Genomic DNA, 20,749 nt, shown 5'->3' on the forward strand with positions numbered 1-20,749 from the left:
CCTGTAAGACAAATTAAGATATTTTTGATGAAATCCGATGTCCATAGACAGCAATATAACTGACACTTTCAAGGTCCAGAAAGGTACTAAAGACATTGTTAAAAAAGTCGACGTGACTGCAGTGGTTCAATATTAAAGGGGGGGTATCACACACAGTTTCTGCCGATCTCATGTTAATCTCCAGTACCTATAGAGTAGTAGTGCATCCTTCATATCTCCAAAAAGTCTTTAGTTTTATCATATTTATAAAAGATACATATGCTGTACGAAGTCTTTCCAAAAACAGCCGAGCTCCTGGAGGCGTGCCGTGTGAGCGAAGCTAAAGAGTGAGGATCACGCGCAGCTTTTCATTTTGCAAGCTATCAATGGTCAGCAAAACAACTGTATTTAAACAAACACAATACACCATTACTATAATGAATATAGCGTATAGTGAATGATGAATAATGAATTTATGAATTCACTACGTTCGTGTTGTTTACATTATATGCACTTAGGCGCCTATTGCCAACAAAACAGACATTTGAAGCAGTTTTACTCACCACCTGCGGTTCCGACTCATGACCGGGATCATTATCGCTGTGACTGCTCCATCTTTCAGTTTCAAACGATCTGTAAATCCAGCGTAGAACTGGGCCTTGTTTATGAAACCATAATCCACCGATCCTGAGGGCTTGAGTAGCCACGGAAAACACGAGATATTCTCCATTCATTTTAACCAATAAAAAAGTGATTGCAACTATCAGTTTCTATGGTTATTTTAATAACAAATACAGAGAGCGCAACAATGTAATGCGTGAGCACAAAACTCTCAGCTCCACTTAACGCTGGGTTCTTTGGGAAGCAAGGTTATCTTTCCCTCACAACCAAAAACACACTTCTTTGGTGACATTGTTGATTTCGTGAAGTCCTGTGACCTGTGCAGCGCTGCCGATGACTTCCGTAAAGCCGAACACGTGTTGATGGGCATGCTCTTGCTCTCTCGCACTAGTCGACGCGTGCCCGTACAAGGAATTCCGACCCCGTTGACGTTGACACAGGCCCATACTCGAAAAAAAGACTGCAAAGTTTATGAGGATTTAGAAGAGTTTATTTTTGGCACAGAAATACTCCGTCATATGTCCAACTCGTGTTTTGAAACTTTGGCCATGTTTAGCATGAGAATCCAACTCTTTAACAGTGTAAATAAGTCAGAATGCATGAAATTATACAATTATACAATTATAAAAAGCATTATACCCCCCCTTTAATGTTATAAAGCGACAAGAATACTTTTTGTGCGCAAAAACAAAACAAAAATAACGACTTTATTCAACAATTTTTCCTCTTCCCTGTCAGTCTGTTACGCAGTTTGCACAGTGAACGCAGTGCAGAGCTTCCATGTTTACATCCGAACGCCGACTCATTATTGGCTGACTCCTGCGTCAGCATTACACGCATGCATCATGGTGCTCACATGAACACATCCTCAGCCAATACTGAGCCCACAATTTAACAATGTCTTTAGTACCTTTCTGGACCTTGAAAGTGGTGGCTATATTGCTGTCTATGGACGAGTCATATACCTCTCGGATTTCATCAAAAATATCTTAATTTGTGTTCTGAAGATGAACAAAGGTCTTACGGGTGTGGAACGACATGAGGGTGAATAATTAATGACAGAATTTTCATTTTTGGGTGAACTAACCCTTTTATAGAAAAAAGTGAGCAAGTGCAACAATTCGTTCTACTCTACTGAATTTAATTTCATCAAGCCTGATTTCATGTAATCCGGAAAACATGAATCGGCAGCCAGTGATGATAGCATGTGTGTGTGTGTGTGTGTGTGTGTCAGCGCTGGCTGTGAGTGGTGTCTACACACAGAGACGCATGTAATTGTCAATGAGAGAGATGAGCTCTCCGGAGACGACAGATCCATAGTCAGTCTTCAGGAGGGCTCCGTGTTATATGACCTCGCGTGTTAGCAGACGTGTCATATTGATTTGGCCCTTTGCAGCCCCTTTAGACCAATGACCCTGAACATATGGCTCTTCTTATTTGTGAACTTGTGTGCCCTGCAGCAGAGGTACCAGTGGCAAAAACCTTCTTCATCCCCCTTCTCTAACCCCAGCTTTGGGTTTTTGTATGGATTATTCTCAAATCCCTTTTAGATCACACAAAAGAGGTGTGACAGCTTTTACAAGAAATCTACATATTCTGTCTATGCATCTTAAAGGTGTTTTGCCTTTTTAACTGCTGCAGTATGCAATCTTTCAGGTTGTATGCTGTATGAACTTGAAATGTGGATGTATGCCACAGGTAATCACTAATCACATTTATATGGACACCACATTTTTCAATTAAAGGGCCAGTTCACCCAAAAGTTACAATTCTGTCATCATTTACTCACCTTCATGTTGTTCAAAACTGGTATTCCATTACTTTTTTCCCATAAGAGGAGAACTTTTCAAGAATATTTATGCAGCTATTGTCTATACATTTTCATAGTGAAAAAATAAAATTATATATGTTTTTGAAAGAAGTGTCTCATGCTCACCAAGGCTGCATTTATTTGATCAAAAACACAATAGAACTGTAATATTGTGAAATGTTATAACAATTTAAAATAGCTGTTTTCTATGTGAATATATCAAATTTTATTTACTCATTACTCCAGTCTTCAGTGTCACATGATCCTTCAGAAATCATTCTAATATGCTGATTTGCTGATCAAAGAAACATTTCTTATTATTATTAATGTTGAAAACAGTTGTGCTGCTAAATATTTTTGTGGAAATTGTGATAACATTTTTTCAGGATCAATTTAACTCATCCTTGCTGAATAAAAGTATTAATTTCTTAAAAATAAAATAAAGCAGTAAGCCCCAAGAAGCAGTGGTTTACAGTGAATTTATAACAGCTCTTAATTGTAAACCATGGCTTCAAGGGGCTTATTGCTTTTATAAAACGGTTACCACACAATACAAATTTAAAAGCCAAAAAATATGTATCAATGCAACTTTCATGAAGTAAAATCATTAAAAGGGTTCCTTCCGCTGGAAAAAATAGTCCCTGGCCGTCAACAGAAGTTACGTTTATTACACCATTAGATGGCGGCAAAGATTGTCTTTATGAGCGAGTCACTCAGTCGCAAAGACTTTTATATTGAAACTTGTTGTGAACACGGAACAAGATGGAAATGACAAGCGCTTTGACTAGCACTGTTGGTGTCAGCAGGGCACGGGAAAACCCATTAAATGTGAAAAGGACAAGATTTTTTTTTATTATGAACATAGCACTGACTTGAAGGAAAATGCTAAATTTGAATGCAGGTAATACACTTGGTCACTCGATATCTCTCTCATAATACTCTTCTACACAATGCAGTAACGTTAAGCTTCAATGAACAAAATCAATAGAGGGCCGGAACTATTCGTTTTATAATAAAAAATCTTATTGACCCCAAAGTTCTGATTGGTAGTATATGTATATGCTCAGGAACAGAGTGCTGTGGCTCTGAAATCAAATATAACACAAGTTTGATGTCATTGTGTTTGGAAACGCTCAAGAACAGCCAATGACATCCAAAACCAGACAAGAGTACTAAATATAAGCAAAAATACATTAAATATGCCTGTATGATTTCTGTCTCCTCACTCCAAAAATGTTTTGTTCAATTTCTAGACTTTATACAACTGTATGTATCACATACCAACCATTATTACTTGCATATTCCAATATAATGGGAACTCGGAATAAAGTGACTCAACATTCCTATTAATACAAGCATATGCCAGCTGTCTTATCTTGTAACTATAGTCTCATTTGGATTATAGCAATCAAGTATCCACCTTCAAATGATGCATATATAATCGGAATATGACCAAAATTAAGTTAATTAATAATGGAATAAAACAGTCAGTGGCTTTTATTGCTTAACCTTATGGCACTTCCTGTTCTCATCGCAAAAAGAAACTGGAACAATCAGTCATGAGCAAATGACCTTGGTGGGGTTTTTTTTCTAGCATAATTTTAACTTTCATCAGCGTTCTAATACTTGCGTAAGCTTTCTAATTGCATCAGCAAAGCCACGTCAAGAGATTAATTTTGCTGCCAATTTTAATGCAGTTGTTAAAGTTGCATCATTATTTCCTTAAAAATAGATTAGCAAGTGTGGAGCTGTAAAGTGGCTAAAATACAATGGAGATATGAAAAAAAAAAAAGTTTGTGTAAGCAAGAATTTAGGGGCTCCCAAAAATAGAGAGAGCACAGTATTAGCAAAAAGTAAAGTTCCAATTGTGTGGCCTGTTTCTGAGCAGATCAGCAGGAAACGCTAGTCAGACTCATGCTTTACCAGGTGTAGTATCTCAATCTACATCTCATTGCTTCTACTTAGCGGGCAGCTCATTTAAACTCAATTTTCCTGCTCTTAATTGGGGGGGACTAATTAGTCCTATTGCCAAAGCCTTAGAACATCAGAGCCCAGACCAACCTTACTAGCGCCGTGCACATGCTGACAACCGCGGCCTGAAAAGGGCAGTTGTACAGCAGCTCTTTATTAAAAAGGGTGGACATGTGCAAAAACTGCAACACAATTAGCATCAAGCAGATAAGTCCTGCTTTAATCCTGTTTACGGTCGGCATCAGGCAGATGTGCCAAGATTGATTCGGACAGGACTCCGGCTTACTGTAATGTAGCAGGGGAGAAGCCCCCCTTTTCGGCCTTGTCCCGTTCTCCCCCTACCCATCAGGACCCTCCCTCTCTCTCTCGGAGGCAGCTTCCTGTACATGACCGTTAACACGGCCACTTTGTCATTTGCCCTGGCTCAAGGAAAGCTCTGCCGGGAGAGATTATCTCCTATTCCCACTAATTCAATTGACTCAGGGTTTTGTAGAGTGACCACAATGAAACGAAGCTCCGGAGTTAAATAAATAGAGTGGTGGAGGTATAGAGAGGTTTGAGCAGAAGCCTGAGTAGGAACAGATGGCGGCGGGTGTCTTGCGCAGTAATGTGAGAGGGTAGTTAATGTTCTGAAACGCGGAGGTGCGGCTCGGGGTGCTCCTAATGAAGAAAAGCTTTCACACAAGGAGAGAGAGACTGTCATTTAGAGAGGCAGCTACAGAACTCGGTCCATCTTAAGGCTCGGCGACAGATTTCAGTGCGGTTTAATTGGAGTTTGCCTGTGGGTAATCATTTACAGCAGGGGGTCAGGGGAGAACAGGAAGATTGCAGCCCATCGTAACTCTGGGGTATCAAGTGCAGTGCTGTTAAAAGTCTGAATTCTCACCCATTAAAACTTAATTTCGTTGTTTGTTTTAGTTCTTATAGAAGACAGGGGAATTAAAGGGATAGCTCACCCAAAAAAATTTAAATTCTCATTCTCTGTTGTTCCAAACGTGTATGTAGTTCTTCTTCTGTGAAACACAACAGATATTGTTTTGGATCCCATTGACTTATTCTATGGGCAAAAATAGTTTAAAAGTTTGGGGTCAGTAAGATTTTTGTTGTTGTTGAAGGAAATGAATACTTTTATTCAGCAAGGACACATTGTTACAGAAAAACCTATTTCAAATAAACGCTGTTCTTTTGAGCTTTCTATTCATTAGATAATCCTGAAAAAAATCTGTCATGGTTTCCACAAAAATATTAAAGGATCAGTTCACTTTTAAATAAACTTTTGCTGATAATTTACTCACCCCCATGTCATCCAAGATGTCCATGTCTTTCTTTCTTCAGTCAAAAAAGAAATGAAGGTCTTTGATGAAAACATTACAGGATTTTTCTCCATATAATGGACTTCAGTGGACACCAAACGGTTCAAGGTCCAAATGACAGTTTCAGTGCAGCTTCAAAGGGCTTTAAACGATACCAGACGAAGAATAAGAGTCTTATCTAGCGAAACGATCGGTCATTTTCGAAAAAAAAATGTAAATATATATGCTTTATATAAACAAATGTTCGCCTTCTAAGTGCTTCCGCCAAAACCGCATTTCCGTATTCTCCAAAAAGTTGAGCATGTATGAGTATGAGTATGTCCTACGCCTACCCCAGAGCAGTTGAAAAACATATTTAACGGCTCTGGCCTACCCTATTCAATTTACGGAAAAAATGTAACTGGCGCTACGTTCGTTCCGTAAGTAGAATAGGGAAGGCGTAGGACATACAGCGTAAACTTTTTGGAGAATACGGAAATGCGGTTTTGGCGGAAGCACTTAGAAGGCGAACATTTGTTTATATAAAGCATATACATTTACATTTTTTTTCGAAAATGACCGATCGTTTCGCTAGATAAGACCCTTATTCCTCGTCTGGTATCGTTTAAAGCCCTTTGAAGCTGCACTGAAACTGTAATTTTGACCTTCAACCGTTTGGAGGCCATTGAAGTCCACTATAAGGAGAATAATCCTGGAATGTTTTCGTAAAAAACCTTTATTTCTTTTCGACTGAAGAAAGAAAGACATGAACATCTTGGATGACATGGGGGTGAGTAAATTATCAGGAAAAGTTTATTTAAAAGTGGACTAATCCTTTAAGCAGCACAACTGTTTTCAGCATTGATAATAATAAGAAATGTGCCTTGAGCACCAAATCAGCATATTAGAATGATTTCTGAAGGATCATGTGACACCGAAGACAGGAGTAATGATGCTGATAATTCAGCTTTGCATCACAGGAATAAATTATATTTGAAAATATATTAAAATAGAAAACAGTTATTTTAAATTGTAATAATATTTTACAATATTACTGTATTTTTGATCAAATAAATCCAGCCTTAACTGTTAAGCATGAGAGACTTTTTTTTTTTTTTTTTTTTTTTTTTTTGAAAATCTTACCGACCACCAAATTTTGAATGGTATTGAAATTCATACAGTTGTGTACGGATCCCCTAAAGGGACATGGTGGTGGAAAAAACTATGAGATGGGAGGAAAAATAATAGGTCGATGCTTTTGCGTTCTCTCGAAAAATGTTTTGCGTCCCCCCAGAAACTTTACATTCACTCGCAAAATGTTTTCGTTCTGCCAAGAAGCTCTGCGTATGGTTATAAAACGCAAAATATCTTGGGGGAATGCGAAAGTTTTTGTGAGGGAATGCAAAACTTTTGCGAGAGAACACAAACGCAGTGAAATATTTTTTTCCTCTCCGATCTCATATTTTTTCCATCACCATGTCTCTTTAGGGGCTCCGTTGGTACTGAAGAGTGCAAATGAGGACAGAATTTTCATATTTTGTGTGAACTATCCCTTTCAAGTATTTTAATTTTCAAGTGCAGTTTCTCTGTAGTCAAAAGAAGAAAAAAAACACAAGTCAACATACAAAACGAGCTGCAAGTCGTTTCGTACTAGTTATGAATGCAAACCTACAGCATTTGAATAAGTGCAGAAAAAAACTCACTTCACATTGGCATTTATATATTACAGTCTTTCAATTAAACATGTTATTACTGCTGTGTCTTTAAAGGTCAAATAGGGTGAAATGATAAAAATGTAATTATTTTTTAGCATTAAAAAAAACACATTACAAGTGGTCAGGAGGAGAAAAGTGTGTAACATGACTTTAATGTCTCGTGTGTTTGCTTTAGCTGACCGTAATGTGAGGAAGCAGGAGGAGTATGTGGAGCTGAAGGATGTGTTTGCTGTGAAGGTGAAGCGGCGACGCTCCGTGGGGCAGCAGACGGGCGGGACTCTGCTGGGCATCACACTCTTCCAGTGCAAGAAGAAAGGGCTCAAACTCAAGGACCATGCCATCCACCTCAACAACCTGAGCGTGGACCACTGTGAGACTTGGTTCAAAAGCCTTAAAGAGATCCTCAGCGGTACGTTCACACATCAGAACAGTTATAAAAAATAAGGGCACAAATCAAGCATTAGGCATTTATAATTATTTTATCTTGGAGCTTCAGTGAATTTTATGACATACATTTATGATGTGCAAACATTAACCTGGTCAACATTTGCTTCGCTTTATATTTTATTGTGTTTGCTGACATTTATTGAATAAAGACTGGCCAAGTCTGAAATGAATTGGACACAATTACTCTGTTCCTGAACCTAGTTAGTCTAGCATTTTACGTGCGCTCTTGATGCAAGGCTACTTCAAGAGATGGGCAGCATAATTATTCCACCTTCTAAGATACTTTATTTTTGCCAAATTCTGTGGCAGCATGCATCCTTTGCAGAGAAGGCAGTCTAATAATGCATTGCAAAAAGCTTGGTGAGAAAATTTCCATCCAAAATGATAGACAAAGCAAAAGAAATTGTAAAAAACTTGTGAATTAGAAACCCTTTCTATTCTGATTAGGATAGGTTGAAGAGCTTGCAGCTTTGTCTGGTTAGAACAGTGATGTCTCAAACTGAGAATAATTATCAAAAGTTCTCCTTTATTGAGCAATCTTACAATCTCAGATGTTTGTGGTCCAGGAAGATTAAAACAAACAAATTAAACAAGCTATAATGTATCCAGCCAGCGGTTCCTCGCTCCAGTCTCGCAGCACGTCACATATCGTTGTTGGATTCTCCTTTTATACAAGGAAATGGAATAGATTAGAAAGCTGACTAATACAGTAGACTGGAAAATCTACCTGTTCAATAGACTTAAAAGTTTACGAATATAATAACCTAGAAATACCTCTAAATAACAATTAAATACAAATAAATCATTAGTAAAACTGGGCCTTTTTTGCAGAAATACTTAACAGAACCATTTACCCAACATTTTGTGTGCTGTGTACACTACTGCTCAAAAGTTTGTGCTCAGTTAGATTTTAATTTTAAAGACATTAATACTTTTTTCATCAAGGTTCTTTTGAACTTTCTATTCATCAAAGAATCCTGAAAAAAGAGATTTTCACAGAATATTAATATATGAATTACTGTTTTAAACACTAATAATAAGAAATGTTTCTTGAACACCAACTCAGCATATTAGAATGATTTCTGAAGGATCGTGTGACACTGAAGACTGGATTAATGATGCTGAAAATTCAGCTTTGATCACAGAAATAAATTACATTTGAAAATATATTAAAATAGAAAACAGTTATTTTAAATTGTAATAATATTTTACAATATTTTTGTTTTTACTATATTTTGGATCAAATAAATGTAGCCTTGGTGAGCATAATCTTACTGTATTTCGTAGTGTATTTTTATGTTTATTAGAGTGTTGTTTACTAGCGAACACAAAATTCTATCAATTGACCGTTCACAAAGACCCGCCCCCTTAAGTTACTGTTGCTACGTCCGACAAGCCATGCCGCTCTAACGCAGTGAAAATACATGGCGGAGCAAAGAGGACACTGACAACGCGTCGACAGACAAGACAGAGCAAGTTACTTTTGATATGAAAGTCTCAAATTTTGTCATTTTTAAAGAAATGTAAACAATAAATACTGTTTTGTGGCTCTTTAATGTGTCGTGACAGATCGCTGTAGCGCCTCAGCTCAAGCGGCTCGTGAACCGATCATCTATTCTTACTAATTAATTTATAGCATCAAATAAACATGAATGAACATCAGAAGTAATGTTGCTTCAACCGCGGAAAGATGTCAGTACACGCAATTTTTTAAGTTCAAGTCCACCAACGTAAATCTACTAACTCCCCTGACTGCTTTGTCGGACAAAATGGCGGATTCGGCGATTGGTTAGATCTCCTGTCAATCAAACTCCCGGCGAAGGGTCAATTGCTAGTCAAGTTGATAGAGCTATTTGTATAACTCATTGGGCTGCCTATGTAGATCATTCTATTTCACTCAGAGTGCTGCCTAAGTAGACAGCAAGGCAGCTCACTAGGTTTTGGAACAGAGTATCATAATTAAATAATTTTGAATTTTGTATCATAATTAAATAATTTCTCAAAAATGCATCAGATCTACAAATATGATGTTTTAGGTGTGTCAACAACATCCTGGCTACACACAAAAGTCATGAATAAACACCACGGTCTGGATTATAAGGTACGCTTGTTGAGAGAGCCGAGGGGCACCATCTCCTTTGTGTGATGACCATATCATTATGTGGTGTGCCTGATGGTAGGGGGGTCGGAGGGGGTCTTGAAAGAGGTGGTGTTGGCCGCAAGGACCTGCTGGATCAGACTGGAGGAACAGGTTGGTCCTACGGCCTCCCTGGAGTTTGTAATTATCTGTGCTCCTCTCGCTAGCGTTCACTGCCAAGACAGGCCAGCGGCCTGCCTAGCGCTTCGCTGTGCTGCACGGGAGACAGGTGTCCTTCCAAATGCGTCAGAACTCTTCATTCTCCGGTTCTCGAAAACCTGGGGGAGGGATGCAAGGAGGAGATTTAATAGCGGGGGACTCAGTAAAAGCCCCGTCTAAGACTCTCCCGAGGACCAACAAAATGATTTCTTCTTTCATAAGCATTACCATAAACTTCCTTCGTCAGCTAAATGAGCATTGAGCATTCAGACGCTGCCTTTGTGAAAATGTGTATGTGTAATCTCTGTTAATCCCGGTCTGGAGTGAATGCAGCGCTGCACATTATCACTGATATTATCTAGCCTCACAATTAGGGCTGAAAGTTCAGTTTTTAGAAATCCTTCTTTGCCCCGTGTGCGCCCGACAGCACAATACAAGTAGTACACTATATTTAAAACTGGATTGGATATGGGATATGAGTTTAGACTAGATAATGGTGTGGGGAAAATCTCTGGAAAGTGTTTTTGTCCGATGAGGGCCTAGTCATAATGCTGTATTAACGTCAGCTAATCCCTGGAATTTCAGTTACAGCACTGAATAAGAGGTGATGTAACAGCAGTGCTCAGGAGGTGCATTACTCACTGGGAATTAGGGAGGGGATTGTCCAGGCCTCACAACTTTATACCATCAAGCCCTTCCCCCACCTCAGCGAATCCTTTGGCCCTATAACTTCTTCACACGAAAGAGTTTCTAAGCTGTAGCCCTTTAAAGATTAAAATGCTGGCTTTTTGCGGGTAATTGTGAGTGAGGACTGCATGTACTTTGGGTAGAACATGAATTAATTAACATAATTAAAGAATATGCCTTGAGGGAGCCCAGAGGAGAGAGGACATGCTTATTTAGTGCTGTGAGGAGAAAAATTAATACACAAAGATGAGATTCTTTGTGGTGTCTTACAATGGAAGTACATCGAGACGTTCCAAAACCATTAAAATACACAGTTTCGAAGGTATAGCCTGAAGATTTAAACAATATAGTCCAGTTTCACAGACAATGCTTAAGCCTAGTCCTAGACTAAAATGCAAGTGAAATAACTTGCACCGACATATCTTTAAATATGTCAGTGCCATTGTTTTGTCTCAAAATGCACACCAGTAATGTTTTTTTCTAAGGCGTGTTTAAAAAAAAAAAAGCTACTTAAATGTCTTAATTTGACCAAGGCCTAATCCTGGCTTAATCTAAGCCCTGTCTGTGAAACCAGGCCTGTGTGTTTTGGCATGAATGAAATTAGAATCACTTATGGACCTTGTCCGTGTAAAGTTAAATTATGTCTTCCGTCTTAATGACCTTGTAAAGCAGGTAAATGGTCCTCTCATAAGGAATATTTTCAGCAATGCAGATGTTTATACACCTAAAAAGTAGCCAGACTTTACACACTGCAAAAAATGACTTCTTAATGGGATTAAATTTTAGTAAAAATATCCAAAACTTCTTAAAAATATCTAAAAGTACCACTGCATAAGATATTTATGCAGTTACCGCATTGGATTTTTTTTTTTCCCCACTTGCATTTATATCTTAAAATCAGCTTGAAAACACTTTACTAAAATTACATGCTCTGAAAACGACTCTTAATATTTTAAGCAATGCTGCATTGGAAGTAAATTTAAGGATTTTTACATATGTCAACTAGAAGATTAGATCGGGATTAGTTTTTGTTTGCAGATCAGATCACATAATAAACAGGTTTTTACTGAATAATTCATTTACACCTGATGTAATTTCAGCCATACTACACTGTAAAAAAGAATTGTTGGTTTAACTTAAAAAAAGTAAGTTACCTGGTTGCCTTAAAATTTTGTTAATACAATGAAGGCGATTGGTTTAATCAACAGAAACTTAAAATATTATGTTATCTGAACCACATTAATTATTGAAGTTTTTATTTGACAAAAGAAAAAAATGTTGTGATAACAAATCATGAAAATATATTTTTTACAGTGTAGCATACCAACAAAAAATGACAAAAGTATTATTAAAAAATAAAATAAAACTTGCATTATCACAATGCAATGAAGGTCAAATGACAGTAACATTGCTAATAAAAAATATATTTGGTGATGTAGTTTAAAAGTATAAAAAACAACAACCACAAAAAACAGATTGCCGTTGGTCAGATAAACAGATCACAATAGCATACTACTCTTACTATTTCTGCCATTTAAAGATATGACCGAAAGAGTATGCTAGTATACTATTCTGAATAGCATATTAGCATAGTATGCCTTTCCAAATAGCATATTAATAATTAGCATAGGCAAAAATAGTAAGAGTATAATGCTGGTATACTCGTCTGATTTCAACCACAGTAAGTCAACATACAAATATCTGAAAAAGAAAGAAAACAAATCATATGGTTCTTAAAAAAACAAAAAAAACAAAGTAAACTCCAGAGCTATGACGAAATCACTCAAAATTATTAGCTGGGTTTTTCAAAAATTATGAGATCACCATGAATTTGATTTCTTATGTCATAAATATATCTTCAAATTAAAGGGATAGTTCCCCCAAAAATGAAAATTTGATGTTTATCTGCTTACCCCCAGGGCATCCAAGATGTAGGTGACTTTGTTTCTTCAGTAGAACACAAATGATGATTTTTAACTCCAACTGTTGCGGTCTGTCAGTCGTATAATGCTTGTCAATGGGAACTCCATCTATAAGAGTCAAAAAACATGTACAGACAAATCCAAATTAAACCCTGCGGCTCGTGACGACACATTGATGTCCTAAGACACGAAACGATCGGTTTGTGCGAGAAACCGAACAATATTTATATCATTTTTCATTGAAGTATAAGCGCGAGACATCACTTCCGTCATCAGAACGCGTTTTCAGACCTCACCAACCGGATGCGCAAGGCAGTTGGACATAGTGGTGTTTTAGAGGCGAAAAAGATATAAATACTGTTTGGTTTCTCACACAAACCGAAACCGAAAAATTTTTTCTTTTTTTTTTTTTACAGTGTAAATCAAAGATTTCAACAATTTCGGGTCATGATGAATTAGATTGTCCTTATTTCAGTACATCATTGATGAGGGCCCTTCATGACCTTCTCCAGGTTATGACAGCAGCACAGTTGTCATGTGCTACATGAGCTTCCACGTCACTGTTCATGATCACCTGCTGAATATAAACCTTCACAATCTCTTACAGTTGTTAATAAAGCATGGCAGTTTGTTTGGTCCTTGTGGAAATGTCCACCCCACCCCCTGCATCGCGTGCACATGCTCTCACACGCACACAGACGCATGTTTTCCATAGGTGGATTATCTCTGTTATTTTATTGGCTGAATCATTGGCTCGGGGGATGAGAGCGGGCACGCTGGATTACAGGGGTGCTCACCTGTTACAGCAGCCCAGCGGATCCCGGCCTGGTGTTTCCCAGGGAGGCGGCACAATGGAGGGTGTGTCCCAGCTGACACTCAGCACAAAAGGTGAACGGTCCGAAAAAGAAAACCCAGACCCTCAATCCCCGTTGTGATTTTATTCAAGGTGAGCTCTGAATGCCATACGCAGCATCGGCGTGTTTTTCTGACAAGCCATGTGATGTGCGCTGACACATGAGGTGCGGCCGCCCAGCTGACAGATTAAACCCTGTGGTCAGAGAGCGAGCGGTCGGGCCAGGCCACAGACCAAACGTGCGGGCAACAATAGTAGCACCTGTACTACAGTCTACTTGCATCCAATGTAGTCGTCGAGTTGAACTGGAATAGACTCCTTGTGTCCTTAAACCCTCTTTTGAAAGATTAGTCTAGGCAGGTCAATCAGAGCCCGGGAAGCCCTCGGCGCTCCACTCCGGACACATAATGTGCTCTTGGTGCTCTTGTCAAAGCATGTGGTCACACTCCGGCGTCAAGCTGGACTTTATTGTTGTAGACCTAAAGGGAGGAGAAAAGACAAACAGAGAGAGGAGAGAACTCAAGGGTCATGCACCGGGTCCATCTCATTCCTCCAAAGGCTTTTGTGACCCATCTGAATTCATATGTGCATTTGGCATAAAGCACAACAGTTGCTATTGTGCACAGTGCATGAAATTGCTTTGAGTTGTTTAACAAGATAATAGGGGGAAGCGAAATCTCCCTCGGAACGCGATTGTAAAAATGCGTTCGACATTTGAAGGAAGCTGGGCCTTTGGCTGAGCTTGCGCGGCATTTACATGAGCTGATGTACAATAGCTCGATAGCAGAGTGGATAATGTTACACATTAACAGCTTTTCCATTAAGTCAACCTGCGTATCCATGGTGACTCTTTCCCCTTGGCTCCTTGGAAACGGATCAGTCTGTGTATCTTATTGACTGGAGCGCTTTTACTTCAACTGGGATGTTTTCTGGCCAGCCCAAACTGTGTATATGCCTGTTAGAGTCAGGTACTTTGATCCTGTTTCACATAAAAGACAAAAGAAGAATCTTTAAAAGAGTTTAAGTTGTACTTCAAGTCTACAGTGACCGAGTTAAAGAAGTTCACCTAAAAATGACAAATCTGTCATCATTTACTCACCCTCGTTTCATTACAAACTCTTCCTTCTGTGGAAGAGTGTTTTCAAGTGTTTTCTATTTCTAATTAGCAAAAATTGATAAATCAGAATTTAATATTAAAACTTAAGTTTATAATATCTAGGCCACAAGCATCTCCAAACAGAAATGTACAAGTTTCTAATACTTCCCCATCTTCCATTGTACAGACAAGCCAGTTTCCAGCTCAAAACTACTGCTATTTGCAGCCTAATCTGGCTGCTCAAAGAGACTGCAATTCCATTTGCTACCACTAGTGGCATAAAAAAATGACACACTTCAACTTTAATAATTATGTTTAATGTAGCACATCTTAAAAGTTGTAGATCTGTAGATCTGATCAACATCTTAAAAGTTGATCATGGTCATGCACGAAAAAAAAAACAAGATTTAAATTGACAACGTCACAAAAAATCCTATCCTTAATGAATACTTTTGTCTTATTTTATGCTTAAAGGGGATATATCATGAAAATTTGACTTTTTCTGTGTTTAAGTGCTATAATCGGGTATCTACTAACCCAGAAAACATGAAAAAGGACAACCCAGTAACTTTGTTTTGGAATGCCTTTCTCTGCAAGCATATAAAAAAAGAGCTGCTCAGATTTCGCTCCCCTTGTGATGTAGGAAGGGGATCTTATTATGATATTACCGCCCCTTAATCTGCACGTTTCCACCTGCGGCGCCATCATTTTGTTTTCACAAAGCGAAAACGGTGAACTCCGGTTTGAACAATGTAAGGCTGAACACCGTTACTGACAATTGTTATTTTGGCTGCGTGAGATTCTCCAGCTTTGTTGTTGTTGTGCAACCGAAGTGTGAGCTGTTAAAGCTCCACCCTCTTCTGGATTGGGGGCCGGATTGCATTTAAAGGGACACACACAAAAACGGCATGTTTTTGCTCACACATAAATAGGGGCAAATTTGACAAGCTATAATAAATGATCTGTGGGGAATTTTTAGCTGAAACTTCACAGACACATTCTGGGGACACCAGAGACTTATATTACATCTTGTAAAAAGGGGCATAATAGGTCCCCTTTAAAATATTTTAAAATCCCTGAAACAACATAAAAATGTATGTAGACAGTGTATAAGATTTTAAAACTTATATATTGCATCTTGAATATAAGTACTATGTCTTACTGGCGTTTTTTTTTTTTTTTTCACTTGTAAATTGAATTAAAGTCTAGTTTTAGTTTTAGTTTTTCTATGTTTTTTTTTTGTTTTGTTTTTTTGTAGTGAACATTTAAGGTTGCTCAAAAACTGTTATCTACTTACTTTCTTGCACTGTCAGAAAAAAATTGGAAAATTATACCTTTAGGGGGGTACAAGAGCCTACTGGGACAGTACCTAAAGATGTGAACTATGAAACTTTTAGGGGTAAATAATATACAAAGATGTCCTTTTAAGGGTGCTACTCCAGTGACAAGCTGTTGTAACCCTACAGCTACAATTTTTGCTCATTTTTTCTGAGTGTCAAAAGCAAATCAAATCATGTGGTGCCTAAAGATTCCCACCCCTAAACACCACCGTGAGAGGTATCTGGGGCTCTGTCAGGACGTCTCAGGATAGACAGATGCTCCTGTGGACTCTGCTGTAGGTACAACTGCAGTATCACTTTCACCGAGTGCTGCTTGTGGATTTTTTCTGCGTATTCCCAACGGATCTTCCCCATTTCTCTGTCTGTCACACCCGCCCCCGGATAGACGTGTATGCAGACATAATGGAGGCACCTAACACATGGTGCTGTTTTTTCCCCTCTCTGGCTAATATTAGGAAAGGTGTTATTGTCCACACCGAGAACTACAATGGCTCTAATTGAACAATATGCATGTGCGTCCCACATTTTAACATGGAATAATTAATAGGATGCATTACACACTTAATTTTATTCTCCGAGCCTCTACGCGGTTTTTCTCATTATATGCCGCCTGTGTGAATTAATTGTTCCAATGAAAGCAAGTGTATTGATTTGAAGCCCAAACCTCCACCGCAGTTCCCCACCTCGTCTAGCGGTTGGAGCAGCTCCTGCCTGGTGATGCCCCTGCTGGAGGGGACAAATCTGGAGAGGGCTGGGTCTCCCCCACTGCTAATGCGCGCTAATGCCAGTCCCTGACACCATGCCAGATGCTCCGCTCTTGGCAGAGGATCTAAGGAAATGTCGAAGCACTCGTCCCCCGTATGGAGATCTCACGGCCGGTAGGAAAGTGGCACAGGACAGTGACGCTCTTTTTCTCTCACCCGTTCCATCTCCTGTATGGCCCCCAGATCGCTTACCTCCCCTCGGGCCTGCCGGATCCAGCTCCTCTCCGATCCTGACCTTTCCCACTGCAAGGCCCCAATCTAGGCTTATCCGTTGGAGGGCTCACTCCCCTCGCCAGCCAGCCAGCTAGGGATTTCAGGGCAAAAATAAGACATCTGTTCTTGAGGATTAGCAAATATTCTGTGCACCCCAGAAAGCCCGTTTGGGTATTGTGGGCTCAGCGAGTGGAACGGCCTATGGGTTACTTAAGTGCAGTTTGATGGCTGTGTTATGTACGTTGTGACTCTGTTGTCCTCTATTTTCCTGTTTAGGGGGCTTGGCCAAGTCAACACACTGTTATTGTACAAAACTACTTTTTTTTTTTTTCTTCAAAATCTCTAACCCGAAACCAAAATTTCTCCAATGTAATTCCTAGATCTTTCAGATCCCATTCTGCCTTATCTTTTATGATCAGACTGACGTTTTTTTTTTTTTTTTTTTCCCATATCTATCTATCTATCTATCTATCTATCTATCTATCTATCTATCTATCTATCATCATCATTTTTTCAAAGCTAATATTCAAAGTTTATCTTGATGAACTTTGCTTTTTTTTTTAGTTAAAATCACAGTTAAGAATATCTTTGAATTTAAATTCATTTTAATTCTATCTCCTTACATTTAAAACTGAATTGCAATTCTGCATCCTTAATTCAAACAAGAATTGCAATTTAAAAGGCATTCTCTTTCTGAATTCTCAATGGCGCATAACCCTGTGAACAGAATGACTTCACAATCACAAAATAACGCTGCACTGTAACGTGAAGCATTTATGCTTTGCAATCAAACCATGACTGGACTGCATGGTCAGTCCTCTCATTAGTGCAGTGAGCGAGTGTTTACGGGCAGTCCTGGGGCTTTGTTTGTCTCTGAAATCAATGTGTAACCTGACCCCGCTCTCAGGTAATTTACCCCTGATTATGGGAAAAGTGCTCCCCTGTGCCGAATCATCTTCTCCACAGGGAGACCCTCAGCCACACCATTCAGATGCTCCTTACCTTTCCCATCAGCACCCTCTGTGCCCTGAGATGGGGGCTGGACAGAGACAGATGTAGCCACTGTGTTGGGTGACATTAGCCGGTCTTGATAGCCCTCAGGGGTAAAACAGCCTTAAGCCTCTGAGTCAGAGGGCGGCTGCATCGCTGTAGTACGTGCTGCTGACCTCATGGAATGTCCGCAGGTGGCAGGGACATGTGTCTGAAATGTGGACGTCACTTCAAAGCTATTGAGAAGACAAACAGAACCAACTTGTTTACATGAAGGGAATAATACATGTTGGTGAATGTCACGAAAACATCCAGGTCATATTTCATCCAGGTCATATTTAAATAAATAAATATATTTCTAAATATGTTCTAAACAGGTTTTGTGAAATTCACCCATTTAAGCGATAAATATGAATTACAGCTTTACCTTAAAACAGACTACAAAAGTGATTAACGGCATTGATCAATATTTAGACGAGTCGTCTGGTAGCCCCAAAAGGTTATAATTAACGTGTGAACGCAGGTTCTCTGAAGTCTGCTAATCACAGTGGCCTTTTGCGGGAACACAAACAGGGCTGGCTCATGGAGGTGAAATCTGAGCGTGGCCCCTTCATCTGGATTGTCTTTCAGTGAGCTCCTGGGAGCCACTGTGCATCGCTCACACAAACATGGGATTATGTGCCATAGTAACACGGTATCGTGCTTGCATGCAGGCTACGTCCCCACTCTCCCCTCTGTGGTGTTTAGATTTATCATGAACACCAGCTCAGATATGATCATTTAAACAACAGAAACATAGTTTCCCATTTCAGTGTAATGATTTAATGAGAGATGAGGGCTCTGTTCCAAAACCTAGCAAGCTGTTTCGCTGTCTACTGCATAGGCAGCTACCTTTTAAGACAGGATCCTAACTGGAAGAGAACCTCATAAGTAACTGATTTGGAACACTTTTTTGGCATTAGTATGTTGCTAAACTAACAATGTTATACTCTAAAAAACAAAATGCATATATGATAAACCAAAGTCAAGCACCTTTTCAATTCTAGGATAAGCACGGAATAACTTCTGTAAAAAAAAAAAAAATCAAAATAAATGAATGAATGAATGAATTTTTCCATAATAGTAATAATAATATATAAATAATAATAAAAAATTGTTGTAAACACTTCGTTTCCCAAAGCATCACACTGCCGGCTTGCCTTCTTCCCATATTGCATCCTGGTGCCATGTGTTTCCCAGGTAAGCGACGCACACGCACCCGGCCATCCACGTGATGTAAAAGAAAACGTGATTCATCAGACCAGGCCACCTTCTTCTATTGCTCTGTGGTCCAGTTCTGATGCTCACGTGCCCACTGTTGGCACTTTCGGTGGTGGACAGGGGTCAGCATGAGCACCCTGACTGGTCTGCGGCTATGCAGCCCCATACGCAACAAACTGTGATGCACTGTGTATTCTGACACCTTTCTATCAGAACCAGCATTAACTTCTTGAGCAATTTGAGCTACAGTAGCTCGTCTGTTGGATCGGACCACACAGGCCAGCCTTTGCTCCCCACGTGCATCAGTGAGCCTTGGCCACCCATGACCCTGTCGCCAGTTCACCACTGTTCCTTTCTTGGACCACTTTTGATAGATACTGACCACTGCAGACTGGGAACACCCCACAAGAGCTGCAGTTTTGGAGATGCTCTAACCCAGTCGTCTAGCCATCACAATTTGGCCCTTGTCAAACTCGCTCAAATCCTTACGCTTGCCCATTTTTCCTGCTTCTAACACATCAACTTTGAGGACAAAATGTTCACTTCCTGCCTAATATATCCCACCCACTAACAGGTGCAGTGATGAAGAGATAATCAGTGTTATTCACTTCACCTGTCAGTGGTCATAATGTTATGTCTGATCAGTGTATATATATATATATATATATATGTAGCACTCAAAGTTTTGGAACAAAACCTAGGGTATTAGGGTATTTTGCGAAAAACCAGAGCCCAAAAGGAGATACTCTTGCATCTTTTTTTTTTGTGTGGGTATTTTGATCTTTATGAAGCAGTGACGCAAATGTGCACACCAAATCTGATGCAATAGATGAGCGTAGCCTCACAACGCTGTTTTCATGTGTCGTGCGGCGGGCTTGAAGCCCCCTCGGTGAGGATGAGTGTTGCTGAGCCTCCTGAGCCCCATTCACAGCTATAACAGCAGTGATGGTGCCGCCCCCCTGCACCTGCTCCCTGCGTGGACCCCAGTGTCCCGGCACTGCGGCCCCCAAGAGCCACATAGTGGGAGATTGGATCAGCATCCCCACGCTGAGCGCGACTCGCAATCTTCTTTCAAGAACCCAAATCCCCCCAGCCTCCCCACCTCACATCCTGCATCTACTTGCGTGCACGTTTTGTGTCTATTTGAACTGTGACCTTGGGCACCCCCTGGAACTCTTGTGCTGTGATGTCAGCAGGGGGTACGGCGGAGGGCAAGCCGAGGGTAGCGGCTCGTTAGCAGGTCGAGGGTCGAGAGCTTCAGGGGCCGGATTAGAGTAATGAGGGTGATGGTGGAGGAAGGAGAGAGAGTGTTGAGCTTCACCTCAGCTTCCATCGATCTCAAGCACTCCAGGAAGGCCAGGAGAGAAAGCAGCTCCCTAATTTCTGCTAATTATGATCCACTGTTACTCAATACTGGGTCCTCCCTGCAAATAAGGAAGTATAGAGACTGTCAGAAAGAGTGATGGGAGGAGCACGATACCACAATACTTCCA

The 20,749-nt window shown here is 39.8% G+C and overlaps 1 protein-coding gene and 1 long non-coding RNA gene across 3 annotated transcripts in view; one reads left to right on the plus strand and one right to left on the minus strand.

Moving 5' to 3' along the window:
- Positions 1–20,749, plus strand: part of cerkl (ceramide kinase-like) — an 81,598-nt gene that overhangs the window by 12,647 nt on the left and 48,202 nt on the right. Inside the window, exon 2 of the mRNA XM_051906855.1 lies at positions 7,564–7,797. Within this exon, the coding sequence (XP_051762815.1) occupies positions 7,564–7,797 (234 nt within the window). The remainder of the gene's footprint in view (positions 1–7,563; positions 7,798–20,749) is intronic.
- Positions 7,813–18,228, minus strand: LOC127519280 (uncharacterized). Of its 2 annotated transcripts, XR_007931763.1 has the most exons (5): positions 18,009–18,228; positions 14,424–14,572; positions 13,538–14,072; positions 12,732–12,848; positions 7,813–10,250 (listed from the first exon to the last, which is right to left on the minus strand). It is a non-coding gene; the product is annotated as an uncharacterized LOC127519280 (long non-coding RNA). The 2 variants fall into 2 exon arrangements; XR_007931762.1 differs by having other exon boundaries at positions 7,814–10,250; positions 14,424–18,228.

This window comes from Ctenopharyngodon idella, chromosome 9, assembly GCF_019924925.1.
Source record: "Ctenopharyngodon idella isolate HZGC_01 chromosome 9, HZGC01, whole genome shotgun sequence".
In the NCBI taxonomy this organism is placed as follows: Eukaryota; Metazoa; Chordata; class Actinopteri; order Cypriniformes; family Xenocyprididae; genus Ctenopharyngodon; species Ctenopharyngodon idella.